The sequence below is a fragment of the Varanus komodoensis genome, unplaced genomic scaffold (genome assembly GCF_004798865.1).
Source record: "Varanus komodoensis strain SLA01 unplaced genomic scaffold, ASM479886v1 scaffold31, whole genome shotgun sequence".
Taxonomy (NCBI): Eukaryota; Metazoa; Chordata; class Lepidosauria; order Squamata; family Varanidae; genus Varanus; species Varanus komodoensis.
In genome coordinates, this window is record NW_025335780.1 from 713996 (window position 1) to 729546 (window position 15551).

General features: G+C 50.2%; 1 protein-coding gene across 1 annotated transcript in view; it reads right to left on the bottom strand.

Moving 5' to 3' along the window:
* AR (androgen receptor) overlaps positions 1-15551 on the bottom strand; it is a 122567-nt gene that overhangs the window by 69333 nt on the left and 37683 nt on the right. Inside the window, exon 2 of the mRNA XM_044437856.1 lies at positions 1824-1975. Coding sequence (XP_044293791.1) covers positions 1824-1975 — 152 coding nt within the window. The remainder of the gene's footprint in view (positions 1-1823; positions 1976-15551) is intronic.

Below are 15551 nucleotides of genomic sequence, written 5' to 3' on the forward strand. Positions count from 1 at the left end.
TTGTTAAAAGCGATCATAAAAATGGTAGATGACTTATTCCTGCCAAAAGCCACTGCCTTTAGCAGGTGTTAGTGTTAACGGGAAAATTATGACTGGCATTGGTTAAGTGCCTCTGAAAATCCCATCTGTGCTCACACGATTTACAGCAGCGCTTCTATTATCAAACATACGGGCTTTGAACTGCTGAACCTGGACCTTTAAGCCCCAGATTTTTTTTAACCATTCAGCCCAATGAACTGTCCAAATGAGAAATCAGAATTGCACCATGGCCGGACTCGAGGCGAAGCAGCTGATTCCAGACCCAAGAAGAGCCTTCTCTGTGGAGGAGCCCTCTCTGGGCTTGGGAAGAGGAACGGAGTAAACTGTGTTCTGGTTTTGAGATGGGGCTTGAATCTGGATAGAAGTGCAGTGAGCTGAAGATCGATCAAGCTCGGCAGGTGCAGCGTTGGGGGTCAAAGGAAGACCAAGTGGGTTCCAATCTTTTTCTGCAAGCCCACTCTCCTAATGCTCCTTCAACCTTTTCATTTCTCACTGGGGCTGCCAAGGTGGGGCAGCAGAATATGGCAGGGAAGAAACCTGCTCTTTTTGTCCGTTCTCCAAAGCCATTTTCCTCTGGAACTTTGCAGGGGAAGGCACGCTGGGAAAATCAATTTTGGGAAGACTACATTTGAAAGTGCCGTGTTTCAGCTGGCCAAAATGTTCCTTCTGCGGTGTGAGAACTCTGATGGCAGCCCATGGACACATGCAGGCTGCCACCTAATATATACTGGGCCGCCGGATCTTTCACCCCAAGGGAAGAAGAAAGAATGATTTCAGGGACTTTGGTTATTTCCAGACGTTAGGGAGGAGTTGATACGGATGCTTTGTACAGCTGGGTTTTGCAATCTGTTGACGAGAGCTGCTCATTAGTAAAGGAGAATGCAGGCAACCCGTTCAGCAGGGGGTAGCTGCTCATCATGGGAAAGCAGGCACACGGTGAACTGATCATCAATATTCCAGCCAAGTCAGGACTTCTCTGCTTCTCCAAATTTTGGATTAGACACAGAAGCGTGGTAAGAGTAAGACTAAGAGTTGACTGGCCAGATGAACAAACCCTCCCATATCACGCTGGTCCTGTATTGTCCACACTGGCTGCCAATCGACGTCTGGGCCCAGTTTAAGGTGCTGGGAATGACCTATAAGGCCCTGAATGGCTTGGGCCCAGGATGCCTGAAGGAGCGCCTCCTCCCCGATGTGCCCGCAAGCCCCTTGAGGTCTGAGGCAGAGGCCCTGCTCCGGGAGCCCTCCTTGAAGGAGATCGGGAGGGTGGCTACTCGGAGGAGGGCCTTTTCAGTGGTGGGGCCCAACTGTGGAAGACCCTCCCCAGGGAGGACCACCTGGCACCATCGCTTTATTCTTTTCAGCGTCAGGCAAAGACCTTTCCATTTTCCCAATATTTTAACAGTTAATTGGTTTTATCTTTGAGAAAAGATATGAAAACAGCTATTAGATGCATTTGTCTGAAAACAGGAGCACTGCAAGAACTCATTGAGTGCTGCTACTTTAATATTTTGCTGTAATCATCATCATCATAAAAATAATGATACCCTTTTGCTTTGAAGAATTGGTGGAAAGTACCTTCCCCAGGCAGGTAAATCTGCAATTTACTGAATTTTTTGCCTTGCAAAAGGCAGGCTTTGTTTGTTTTCATTTAAGCAAATAACATCCTACCAGGACAAATCTTCTGGTAAAATGGACTGGCAGCATCTGGTAAAATGGACTGGCAGAGATGCCGGAATCATCTCCTCATTTGCATTTCTCTTGTTCTCAAAAAAGTGAATTACCTTCTGCAGCTCTTTTGAAGAAGACCTTGCAGCTCCCGCAAGTCAGAGCGCCGTAGTGACACCCAGAAGCTTCATCCCCGCAGATCAGGCAGGTCTTCTGTGGTGGGAAGTAATAGTCAATGGGCAGAACATGGTCCCTTGCAGCATCCAGCCTTTGGAGAGAAGACATAAAGATGGACAAGGGTCAGTTAGCAGGCTGAACACAGAAGCCCAGTGGTCAGCATGTGGCCAGAAGCAAGCATGCATCGTAACACCCACGGGCTTGGTAGCAATCGCAGGCAGCCCACCAGCCAGCCAGTCCGGACACCATCAGTCCTCACGCCCATGCCATCCACCGATGGAACGTGTGCTCTGCTTTGCTTTCAAGGGCTGCTGCAGGCAGGATGGTTCTCGGAGCAGCCTGCAGGAACACACTCCGATCAGCAGGCGCGCCAGGGTATGTCCACAGCAGAAGGTTTTGGAATACCTAGTGTAGTGGCAGCCCCTTACCCGGACACGGCAGGCTGGGCTCAGGGCCAGGGCGGACGGCAGTCCCTCGGCATCAAGTCCTTGTCTGGCCGGCAGCTCAGCAAAGGAGGGCCGCTGAAGCGCTGGCCGCTGCCGCCCAGCTTGTGACCACAGAGCCATTCTGCGGTGACGAAGGTGGCTGCTGGCCCCTTTCACCCAGGGCTTGTCCTCGTGGTGCCAACCTGGCACTGAGGATGCCTGTGGTGGCCCTGTCTTCACACCTGGGGGACAGCGTGAGGGTGAAGCGAGAGGGGCAGTTTCCCAGTTTCATTTTGCAGGGGCACTAAGAATGCCCCAATAGCATGCCGAGCGCCCATGCCGAAGCCCAGAATCCTGAGTCCCCTGAAGCACAGGAATGACGGCAAAACTGGGGTGAGCAGGCAGCCCTCCGCATCCATATGCAGAAGTCCTGCTGCTTCTGTGGGGGTTTATTCCTGGGCTAGTCCTTCGGTCTCAGCACACTTATCAAAACCCAGGTCCCTCTGTCCTCAGCAGGACCTGCTTCTGAATATGCATGCGCAGAGCTGGGCTGCGGAGCTTTGGTTTGGTGAGAAAACCATTCATCTGTTAGCTTGGAATAAAGGTTTGTGATCAGTGGGATTTGGTGGAAGTCCAGCACTGTGCAAGCCAATTACCAGCAACATCTGCTCTTCTGAAGGTGTATTAACCCAAAATCATCTGCACATGACACAGCCTGTTGTCCTTCAGAAAGCGTGTTTGTCCGAACACTAAACCCAGTGCTTCTTTATCACTTTCAATCTTTGTGTTCTCCTTTCCCTGGGAGGGTGTTCAAAGATAGGCTGGACATGCACAAGGTGGGCATGTCGTGAGCGGAGCCGGCTGGAGCCGGGGGTCAGACTAGATGGCCCGGGAGACCCCTTCTGACTTGCTCTGTTTCTACGTTTGACAACCTCAAGAGTTGCTCAATGTATATTCAATGCCCGGCTTATTCTATCTAACCAATCTGTGAATCCCGGCCATGGGTGTGAAGAGAGCGAGAAGGCCTCCGCAAGTGCTTTATTGGCAAATGGCAAATGGCAAATGGCATGTTCTTTCTGCGCATCTTGTAGATCTCACAGAGTCCTAACCAAAGCGAAGCCCCACGTGAAGGCACAAGAAAGCAAGCCTTGCTGCTCTTGGTGATCTCCATCTGCCACTGCCACCCCATACCAAGTGCCACATTAGTGCGGTTGTCGCCACCGCCTTTAAACACACACACCCACGCCCCAAATGTAGGAGGGTGTAGCCAAAAGAAAACAGTATTTCACTGAAAATATCTACACAAGTTTAGGGCATCTACCCAAGTCAGGTCTCACTTTCCTGTTTTCAAGAGTGTTTTTGGAGATCTGGAGCAAGAGCTCTTAGGTTTTCTTACAAGCCGGACAAATGTCTGCTTGGAACATTCATATGCAGTGGTTGCAACTGGGTGTTTTCCATGCGTTGCTGCCCTGGCTCCTGTCGCATGGACTTTGCTGAAGGCTGCACTGCTGCATGGGTGTCTGAGGCTTTAAGGCAGCAAGGCAGCATATGAGAGGATACCAAGGGATGGAATTGTGGCCTTAGATGTGTTAGTGAACATTTTCTAAAGAGTCACAAAATGTAGGTATCAGCAGCCTGCAGAGTGACATTGTTTGGTATTAAAGAGTTTTAAAGAAAACGTTTCAAAAATACAAATTGAATTTTATTGCAGCATGAAAAGTGTATTTTAAGAGAAATAAGAACTATGTGGAGCAGGGTTCCGAAAGGCTGCAAGCCAGTCTGGAGAAATACTGGGGCCGAGTGAAGCGTTCTGAGTTGCATCCATGACAGAAGGTGCAGCTTTTGAGCCAGCCTTCCTTTCGAGTCATGCGAACTCCCTCAGGCTGCCAAAGCGGAAAGACGAAGCACCAATGGGAGGGGAATCCTTACCAAGCCATTCCTGCTTTCAGGTGGAAACCTCAAGAGACCAACAAGCACAAACAGTAACTAAGGTCCAAACAGGGACGTCTCACGAGTTGCAATCCAGTTGCCCTCCAGTGCCCAAGCTTGATCCCGGCCTTTGGGTGTGCGTGGCGTGCGGCACCCGGTCCACCCCGAGCCTTGCCCCTTCCTGCAAGTGGCAACACGGAGTCAACAGACCGCTCTCTAAACCACAACCCTTTTGCCTTCCCAAAGGCCCTAGCAGGAGCGCTTTGCTTTAGCCTGAGCCCTCTGCTGAAGAATAAATGTGTCCCCAGTATGCCCAGTTTGGGGCAGAGCCCAGGGCCACAGGCTGCGGCAAGGGGCCTTAGCCCCCTACTTCAGGGACAGAGCCAGGTTGCAGCTTTGGAAACACACAGGCAGGTGTGTCTGTGTGCATGTGGGAGGGAGGGAGCAAACAGCAGTTCCTGGAAGCGCCGAACCCCTTGCCATTTTTCCTGTTTTCCCCTTTTCATAACAACAACAATGGCAAGAAACAGCAACAACCCACCGGTATTCTGCGTGCGCAGAGAGTTTCACCTTGCCTTTTCTGTGCAACGGAAAAAATAAAAACCTGAATCACATTGTGTATTGTTGCCTACTGGTCGAAGCGGGTGGAGGTCTTAGAATGCAAAGTTCCTTCACAGTTAGAACAAAACCATCTTTCTCTGGTAGCAGATTCCACCCTGAATGGCTAAGTGCAGAATTTGCCAAGGCATAAATGTCCACAGGTGGGAAACTTCAGAACATGAGCCACCATTAGCACCAACAAAGGGAGCACCGAGCTCCACTATGAATTTCCGGATGGTTAAACTAGCCAGGAACTGCTGCACACCTGTGCTGCTTGCAACACCTATTTGAAACTAGACCTGTTCCAAACAGGTATCCCTGAAGGCGACTGTGGCAGATGCAGCATTTTCCTGGCAGTCACAGGGAGTCCTTCACCTGCAACATAAATTCATCCTTTCAACCTTTCCTATAGACAGAGCAGCCAGGTGGATATGGGGTGGACAAGAGGGTCCCACAGCGAGGAGGAGTGTCAGCCTCTAGTCTTTGTGCTGTCCCTCAGCGTTGGGCGGCAGGGATCCATCTCTCCTGAAAACTGTGATTTTAAAAGATGCGGGACTGCATAGAGGGTTTCTCTTCCTCAGCAACAGCAGCAACCGCATCGCAGAAGCAACAGCGCGGGTGGAGAAGAACAGAGGCGCTGTGTGTTGGTGATGGTGCAAGCACTGGCTGAGAAGTACCAACTGCTGCCAGCTTCTCCCCAGTGCACACTGAGCCAGGTTGCAAATGCGAACAGCTTTTGTCAGAGTTCCTCTCACACCAGAAAAGTATGTCTGTTCAGAATGCGCTGGGTTTAACACCAGTAAATTACTTCCGCTGTTCTTAAAATGCTACATCTTTCCTCATCTTATTTGGAGTGATTCATAACTGTTTCATTTAATTGCGTATGTGGCACAAACAGGATATCCTTGGTGTCTAGTGCTAAATGGCGAGGCTTGGGAGTCTTGCCTAAAATTCACTCAATTTACCATTAATATTACTTGCATCCCTCCAAAAAAAATACTAGAGAACCTGCATGATTCTCTGCCTCAGCCAGGACTTGATTTAGTGGGATATTGCTATATAAACCATCAGTTGATGGTGCAACAGAAACCCAGTGGCTTTCAGGATGTACCAAAGTTGTTTTCATTCCCTGGATCATGTGTGCTTATTAATCTAATTGATCTGCACCCACAATTACAATAAACAAATATACTGTATATTATATGTGCATGTGTGCACATACATGTGCAAATATACTAAACGCCAGAACTGGAAACCCAATTTAAAATCACAAGAAGTCATTAAAACCAGGCACAAGAGATGGCTTATGAAAGCCAGGCTCAGTCCTGCAAAGCTGTCCTAGCCAGCAGGGCCTCAGATGGTCTGTGAAGCCTTTGGCATACTGGCAGGATGCGGCTCTCCAGGAGCCAGGGCCAAAAAGGACCCCCACCCTGTCATCACCGCCGTCCGCCTCGGTGGTAGGAAGCCTCATCTGGTGAACTCTTTGATCAGGCGATCTCAGGAAGGAGGCGGCGGCCACCGAGGAGAAGCCAAGCAGATGTGGGAGTGCGATTAGGGAGGCGCCGGTGGGCAGGCTGCCCAACCAAGGAAAGACGCAACCAAATCCATCAGGTAAGCCACGGGAGCCAGCGTGGAGAGGAACCCAGTCTGAGCCGACCCACCAAACTGCCTTCTTGGCAAGCAGCATTGCCAGTGGCACTTGGGCCATTCCCAGGTTTTGCAATGGCTGTGGTAGCTCCTTCCTGCTCTACAGCCTTTGTGGTTCTGGGTTCAAAGCCAGAAGCTAAAGGGTGAATGGAGCCTGCCACCCTGAGTTCCTTAAGAGATGACAATAAAAATGTTATCCATATATTTTGAAAACCATACTTTTCTATGTAAAAAAAAGCCCTGGACTGATAGCTTGCCTGCCCCGCCCTGCCCCTCACTCCAGGAATTAAACTTGGTACATTTCTGAGGTTGGGGATAGTGCCCCTTTGCTTGCTGGTCAAGACGCCTGAGCTGAAAGCAGGGAGCTGTCCCAGAAGGCTGAGGAATGACTCTGTCCAAGGAAAGATCAGAAGCTCAGAAGCAGGCTCCCAAGGCAGCCTCCCGAGGGTTAACCCTTGATCATTAGCTGCTCAGCAGCCCTTGCTGGCCTCTTGGAAAACCCACGGTGAGGATCCAGCCACGCCACCCTCCTCACTCCGTCTATAGAGTCTGGTCCCAGACAGTAGATTAATTAACAGAAAAGCTGCTCTCTTTGCTAGGCACACTTCTTGTTCTGCAGCCAAAGGACACTTGGCTGAGTATCTGGAGTAAGTAGGCTGAAAAATTCACACTAGGTTTTACTGAGCAGCCACTTGAACATCCTGAGAATGGGTGGGATCTTCTGTAGACGAACATTAAGGAGTCTGCTGTGGTTGGTCTGATTGTCACTCCAGACACAGGAGGGCCCCAGTGGCCTCCCAGGTGAGAGCTCTCCCTGCTTCTCAGCTGGGAGGCCCAAAGATCACCTCCCTGCTCTGTGTGTCTGACAGGGAGAGGCAGCTACAGGAGGCAGAAAACGGCAGCTCTGAGAAATCCGTGGCCTGACGCAGATACTTCAGGTGGCCTCAGAATAAGTGCAGCTGCTCTCTCCCCACTCCTCAAAGGAGTCTTTCACCCCCGGCCAAATTTGTAGCGGCTGCATCGTGGGGACCTGCACCACGTGTACGTTTCCTGAAGTCTCCTCCTCAGCCAGGAAGGCTGGCTGGCCTGGCCACGCAGGGGGCTGCAAGGAAGGGAGCTGTCTCGGTTCCCAACTAGCTTGCTGCAAACCCTCTGGTTTAATGTGCTCAGTGTGCTTTTCATGGTTATCTGAAGAGGCACTGAGGTTGCAGCTTGTCACTCATCCCACCCAATATATTTGTGGCTCAGGCCGGGGTTGACTACAGTTCTCTCAAGGTTCCAGAAGACCGTTTCTCAGTCTCCAAAGTCATGGGTTTTAAAACCATCCCTTGCAAGCTTTATTTTGTTCAGCTTGTGCCTGATTTATCAGAGTCAGCAAAGGAGGAAATCCTGGAGAAATATGGGATGGGAGAGGGGAAGGGAAAAGAAAGAAAGATGGACAGATGGATGGACAGACAGACAGCATTGTCTACAGCTGCGTGAATCACATTCAGTGCCTCCATCTCTGCAACAGATTTTCCCAGTACAACTCCCGCACAAATGAGACTTGCAAAATGCAACCCAAGAGTCACGGCAGAGCTTGGAAACCCAGAAAACTGAGATAAGACAGAAGAAAGCAGACACAACTTTTGCAGGAATGACGTGGGCCCAAGATTCCACCCCGAGTTCATGACGGGAAGGTCAAGGTTGGAAACATTTGCAAAACTTTTGGAAGAGGAGAAAGAAACAAATGTTCACAGCCTGTATCCTTGGCGCAAGATGGAAGTGCATGATTAGGATGCTTCTGGCTGGTCTCGAGGGTCACAAAAGTATTCACAGAATCCTGGCACCACGCAAGACCCGAGCATTACCGTGCAAGCCAGGTAGCCAGCACGCGTGTGCCAACAGCTCATTTCGGCACTCAGGCCAGCTTTCACTGCACAACTTTGAACAAGAAGGAATTTCGGCCCCTCTCTCCCCGCTCACTCCTTCCTGCTATTGCTCACGCTGAAAAATTCCATCTGAGCTATGCAAGGCCAGAGAAAGCCCCCTTTCAAAAGAAGCCAGTCACAAAGATCTGCCATTCATTTATGCAGGCACGGGGTTTCAAAGCTCCCAAAGAGCAGCTCCCTTTTGTACATGGGGTGCGCATGGCAGATGATGGAGAATGGGAAGAAAGAAAGGAAAGCGCAGGGAGGCAGCCACCATGGGGCATTCTAGTCAGATGATAAGCATCACAAGTGCTGTGCTTTTGAGGGCTTGGACACAGAACATGCACAGGCATGATAATGAGTGACCGCAGAATATAAACATGGCATTTCACCACCATATTGTATTTTATTATTTTTTATTGGAAGGGTAAGCAAGCAGGCAGGCAAGTCCTTTCCTTCTTGAAGCTGGACTTGTCGCTCCTCGTAAATCGCTGAAGGTATTTGGGGCGGTTCTGCAACATTATCCTCAAATAGTGGTCCAAAGAGCACCATCTTTGCCCAGTGAGGAAGAGGCGATGGGGCTGTGCAGAACTGCAGTAGGGCTCCCTCTGGTTTGGGTCAAGGGTGGACAAAGGTTCTCCTCTTTTTACATTCACAGTAGTGATATACTGGAGAGCCAGTGTGGCTAGTGGTGAAGAGCACGGGACTGGGACTCAGACGATCTGGGTTCGAGTCCCCGCTCAGCCATGGAGCCAACTGGGTGATTTTGGGCCAGTCACAGACTCTCAGCCCAACCTGTCTCACAGGGTTGTTGTTGTGGGGATAAGATGGAGGAGGAGAATGATGTAAGCTGCCTTGAGCCCTTTGTAGGAAAAAGGCAGGATATAAATTGGAAAATAAATAAATATGTAGATGCATTTTGATGGCATTATCCTGAAAGACACCATAGAGCTTTGTCAAATAAAACAGATCCTCTCATTTCCATTTTGAATCTACTTGTACAATTTGGGGTACATAATTAGATGTACTGGCTGGTACTCCAAATGCCTTGCATCTGTTTCCTTTATGTATTTGTTGCATTTCTAGCCCTCTTTCCTCCCAGTGTGGAACTCAAGGTGGCCCCGTGCGGTTCCCAGGGGGTCTCCCCTCCAAGCTCAGGCCAGCCCCGGACCTGCTTAGCTTCAACATACTGGATGCCTCATGCGCCTTCAGACCATCCTCCTTGTCATATTGTATGGCTTTGCGAAACTAGCTTTAGGAAGGCGCATGACCACTTTGCAGAGCGGCAGAGGTCAAGTGATTCAGCGAAGGACCGACCCAGAGCCTTTTTGCAAGGATCCAGAAGACGGGGCTTCTTTTGCAGATGTATGAGAAGAGCTGCCGAGTTCCCCTGCTTAAGCCAATTCTCTGTCTAATTTTCCACAAACCACCTTCATGAGGACCTTGCAAATCAGGGCTGAAGAGCCTCTTGGCAAAGACACGGCAAGCCTGGCATTCCTCTTCATTTTCATTATCTTCCCATTTCTTAGAAATGAATGTTTGTTTTCCAAGGCAATAAGTGCACAGAGATGATTCACATAATGGTAACTATCAGCCACTGGGCTGTCCTAACCTGTGGCAAGTACAGACCTTGGTCTCGTTACATCTGACATGCGTTTTTGCACAACACGAGAGCACCGTGTATAAAAACGGGGTGGTGGACTGGGTCACTCCATTTTTGGCCTGAATTCCCTTCTGTTCTGTCCTCCACAACTCTGCTTGCTCTCTGTATCCTCTGCTGGCTTTTCTCTCGAATGGCGAGCAGGCGCTGCATTTTTACATTATATCTTGGCTGCATGTTTACTTGCCCTCATCAACTAAAAAGATACATTGGATTTGGAGTCAATATGTGACTTCTGTGCCAAGCCAGGTGCGAACTGAGCTCCTCTGCCTGCTTTCTGAACCGCTCCCTGTTCCCCTCTCAGCCCCGTCCTACCACGAGACCAGAAGCTTCCAAGCAGGGCAGACCAGCCATGCATAAGAGGGCTGTGGGCTCTGTCCGGTCACATGCGACCATGCGCTCACTCAGACGAACCATTTCCCTTGCGTGTTCTCCTGCCACTGATCAGTACCGTGCCTGCAGTGAAGACATTTGTGCTGCTCAGAAACCGTTTTTCTGCCTCCCCTGAAGCGAGCGACACAGGGAGAGAGGCCGTGCCTCCCTTCACAGACCCGGCGTGGTCCGTGTAGCCCAGGACGGCAACACGGGCTGGCAGGGGCAGCTCTTCAGGGTCTTCCGCCCTATCTTAGGAGATGCCAAGGATGGAACTTGGCCTAAAGGCCCTTCTCTACCCGTGAGGAGGCTAGATTGCCATGCGACCCGTGAGTTTATCAGGCACCTGGCAGGCTACAGCACAAGCATGGCCAGCCAAGGGACGGCATCCATGCTCTTCCATGCCCCACATCATCCCGCTCAGGTCTGGAATGCATGCAGCCCTGAGATGTCAGGCAGGGGAGAGGGTGGCAGTCAATTATGATGATGATGTAGGACCCATAGAGTAGTAGAGTTGGAAGGGACCATGAAGGCCATCGAGCCCAACCCCTGCTGTTGCAGGACACCAGTTTACACCATCCCACTCGGATGGCTGGCCAGTTTCTTTTGGAATGTCTCTGGGGTGGGAGAGCCCAGCACCTCTCCAGGCAGCTGGTGCCACTGATGTATTGCTCTGACCGTGAGGAAGCTCTTCCTGATGCCCAGCCTGAATCTGGGAGACTGCTCTGATAATGTAGGATCAGCCTGCTCCTTTTTTCACATCTTTTTTCTATCTCACAAGGCTTCCTCTTCTTCCAACCACTGTGCCTAAAATCAGCAAAGATGCCGAATTTTGTTTCACTTCCCTGAAACAACCTTGAGGATGTTGCCAAGCTGACCATCCTTTGTTTGTGAGCATGGCAGCAGCAGAAGACAGAATCTCGGGGAGAGAGAAATTTGGCCAGGGTCAACAGGGCTGTGGCAAAGACATGGGCAGACACTGGGTTTCCCCATTTGGTCCCTGATAAATACAGTTGCTGGCGATGCCTCAGCTAGTGCCAAAAATAAGAAGTGGGATCGAACAGATTAAGAATGAATAGCGGTGGGTATTCTGTTACAAAATGACCATTGGCCAGAGAATAGAGCTTATCAACTGGGCTTTCACCATCACTTATCCTGAAATTACACCCTCTTTGCTGACCTAAACATTGCGTTTATTTACAGCACCAAGAGAATAATCCAAGACTGAAGTGACTTAATAGAGGGAAAGACTTCCAGTTGAATGAGCTGCTCTTTCCTTCACTTAATGAGTATACAACAATGTTGAGCTGGTATTTTGTATTTCTGTGCAAAATACAGTTACCTGAGAATGAGCAAAAGAGCGAACGAAGTGGCAGACGTGGTCTTAGCAAACCCAACCACGCTGACTCAAAGGAGATAATGACCGTGCATTAATAATCTAAAACAGTGTCTAGTACCTCTGACTGGGCTAAGAGGCTCTGAACAACCTGAGAGTCTTCACTCTAACCAGGTACAGCCTGAGAAGAACACAGACATGCTTGGCCTGCAGGTGGGTGCTGCCAACAGCCATCTAAACTCTGGGAATCCATCGCCATAGGGCAGAACAAGCAGCCCTTACGTCCCTTTGTAGAGTTTGCACAAATTTGTTTCTGGAAGTGTCTGAAAAGAAGCCTCAATTTCACGAAATGTTCTGAGTCACCATTGTGTTTTAATTGGGTAACAAGCTCACAGTAACTGAGCTAGTGAAAGATATGATCAAATTTATATTAGAGTAATTGCAACCAACAACTGACAGTCTCTTTAATTGACGGTTTCTTTGACAGACGAAGACTGCACTTTTGCACGCCTGCTCCAAAGCACACCTGCCTGAGATCAGTCCTGCTTGCTTCCCTAAATGTGGCAGAGGATTGCTGTTTAAAGCTGCAATGTGATACACCCTGAAAGGCCAGCTGCAGCAGCGCATTGTTTTGCTCCAGTTTTAGATGCAATTATCCCAGTTCTCCAAGAGCCAAGCAAGGAAAAAGTGCAGGTGAGAAGGAGAAGAGGCAGTGGGAGGGTGAATGGGAAAGCAAGCATCACGGAAGCGCTTGCTCTCCTGGGGACTGAAGAGCTACCTGGACTCTCCAAAGTGAGGGTCTCGGTGCGGGCACCGCTGCTCCAGTTCCCAAGGAAACAACCTGTCCTGGTCAATCTTTTCTAATTGCATTTAAGTTCAGCCGCAGTCCTCCAATTCTATCAGCACCATTCTCTGCTGGCAATGAAAGGGGAGCGTGGCTGAAAGCACGACGGTGAGTAACAAGATAGTTTTAATCCCGGCATTCCCACGCCCTGGAGAGGCTTAGCCAGAGTGGCAGAAGCAGCATTTGCTAAAGATTAGACAGAAACTATTAGCAGGGTGTTATTTCACATTGCGTGCTGCAAAAAGGATTGCATTATTGCTTAACAGCAAGCTGTTCTTATGGGACAGAACATAGTTACTCTCTGCCTGTTAAATCATGAGGGCTGATGACACTGACTGCATGATCCCGTAGCAGAGCAAGACGAACTTGCGTGGAGCCACACAAGAAGGCTGTGTATCAGGAAGCAGCTTGCTGGGCTTGTCTATCTCTTCAGGGCCACAGCCTCACTGGGCCAAGAACACACTACTTGGGCAAGCGCTTTGCAAAGCTTCACCCCAAATGCATGCACCGGTTTCAGAAAGCTAATTCTACCCAAGCAGCTTGGCCTTGAGCTTGCCCACCATCTTTTGGTTTTGATTCATTTCATCAAAACAGCAAAATGCAATAAATATCTTTTTCCACTGGCAGGAGATATCAAGCTTCCTTGCTTGGAAGAACCTTGCCTGTGGGCCAAACCAGGCACAAAATGAATGTCCGGTAGCTGGGTCTTCTTTTCTTTCTTCTTCTAGAACAGCTGCAGGGCTCTTGGTGCCAACCTTAAGAAAATCCCCCTAAATGCCATGATCTGGGTAAGGCCCTGCAGCTAAGGAGGGAAAATGTCATGGTAGCTGGACACACACGGCAAGTCCTGTCTGTCCAGGCTCTCAGCTGAGGCAACACAAATTCTAAGCACACCAAAGGAGAAAATGGGAAGCAGCCACAAGCGTGAGAAGATCTAGCTGGAATTGAGTCTCCTTGCGCTTGCCAGATTTTCTTTTTTTATGCATGGCCCTGGCCAGGTTGCGAGCCAAGCCGAGGTCAAGTCCACGGAGGCCCAGGAACACTAGTGAACCTCTTCTATGCACAAAGTACGCAATTCTTTGTGCAAAGTATGCAAGCCTACAAGCAGAGCCTGCGTGGAGGCAGGCTCTGCTTGCACTGCAGGTGTGTGGTTGGTGTATGAACTTCCTACCAGACTCCCATGCACAAGGTGGACTCAAGGCAGAGGGGAGGCAAGACAGAGCGTGGGGACCAGAGGCAAGGGAATCTAATGGGTTCCCGCCTGCAAGGTGGATTCCTCGCACGTGGCTATCTTTAGATTCAGGAGCCTCTAGCTTGCAGGTCTAACCATTCCTTAGCCACCCCTCCTGAAAGAGGAGGAAGGGAAAGAAGTGACACAGAAGTGGGAATGGCTCACTCTGCACTTCAGGCCCATACATTACATCCACAAATGATATGTACCTATCGTTCGCATATAAACAGTGACCGTTCCATCCACACAGATGTTTCTTCCAAATGCTCTGTGAACGTTCCTGGCTGTGGGTGACCTGGGCCCAGAATGAAAGCAGCCCATGCATGTTGACTGGTCAATTAGCGCTCGCTCGGGAGGACACGTGCAGACATGGTCTCAGAAGAGCTGTCATCTGGGACACCAGTTCTGCATTGTTGTTATCTGTGTCTCTTATACAACATGGATGACGTACAGAGGCAAGGCTTCATCCCTAAATCAGCCAAATGTAATCAAATCGTCCCTGTGATCACCTGAACCAGTTGTGTTCCAACTTCAGCAACACAGGCATGTTGACAGGGCTTGAGTGAAAGACCAAAGGCTCGCATTTTACATGCAGGCAGAATGTGCAGACTGCTGGATAAAGAAATCGGTATCTTTGGACCAGCTGCTGCGTCCTAACGGAAAGCCAAATCGACAGCGTTCCCATTGTTTCGTGGCGCTGCGAGGCTCAACCCTGCATTAGTTTCATGAGTTGGTTAATCATCTAAAGCTTTTACTTTAGCTACTGCTTTTACTAAAGTAGAAAAGTGGTTACTACTTTTAAATGGTTTCAATTGGCCTGGCTCAGAATGACAGACACGCTTTTCGGAAGACATCTCCTCTACCATGCAAGCAGGTTCTCAGCAGGGGGCTCTTCTCACAGGCTCCCTAGCTTGCCATCCCTGGAACGGCCCCGGGGGTACGTTCCTCCTCGTTGAGGAACGGCGCCCCAGCACGTAGCCTTCCTTCTGGATGTCCAGCGGGGCAGGGGTGGCTGCAAGGTCCCAGTTGCCTGCATTCCTGGGAAAAGCAGGCTGGGAATGTGTGTCTCAGTTACACCTTAGCCGACCCGCCATAGTGCAGCAGCGCTGTCTTTGCAGGGGAGCGGGAAGCTTCGCTCTGAACACTCTTCAGAACAGGCCGGACAGGGGGCTGCTCTCTCATCCTGGGATCGGAAGCACATGACTGGCTGCTTGCAACAGCTTCCCCAGCTTCCCATTGCTTTCTGGGCCCATTTCCAAGCCCTCATGGTTACTGCTTTTAAATGGTCTGAGAGCAGGCTATCTCAGGGCCTGACCCTGTGCATGAATAAAGTCAACAAAGTCAGTCCCTTCTGACAGCCCTCCCAGCATGCTGAATCATCATGGGCTGGGAGGGCCTTCCCGATGCCACACCTGGGCGGGGGACATTCCTGCCCGGGAAGGTCTCCAAGCTCCCTCCCGATGTGTTTCCGCCTCCTTCAGTGGCTGCTTGGCCTGTGGACCTGCCAGGGTCGATGCTCCCTGGAATTCCCGTGACAGCCCTCTTGCTGCCCTCGCCTTCTTCCCTTCTGTTCGGTGTCGACCAGGTAGTGCCGACTGGTGTGTCAGATCTGTTCTCTTGCAAGCAGCTTGGAGTGTTTTTCCTTTCTTTCTATTGTAAGAACAGAGGGCGGGCACCATTCTGCCCCAAAAGGCTCCTTTGCACGTGGGATGA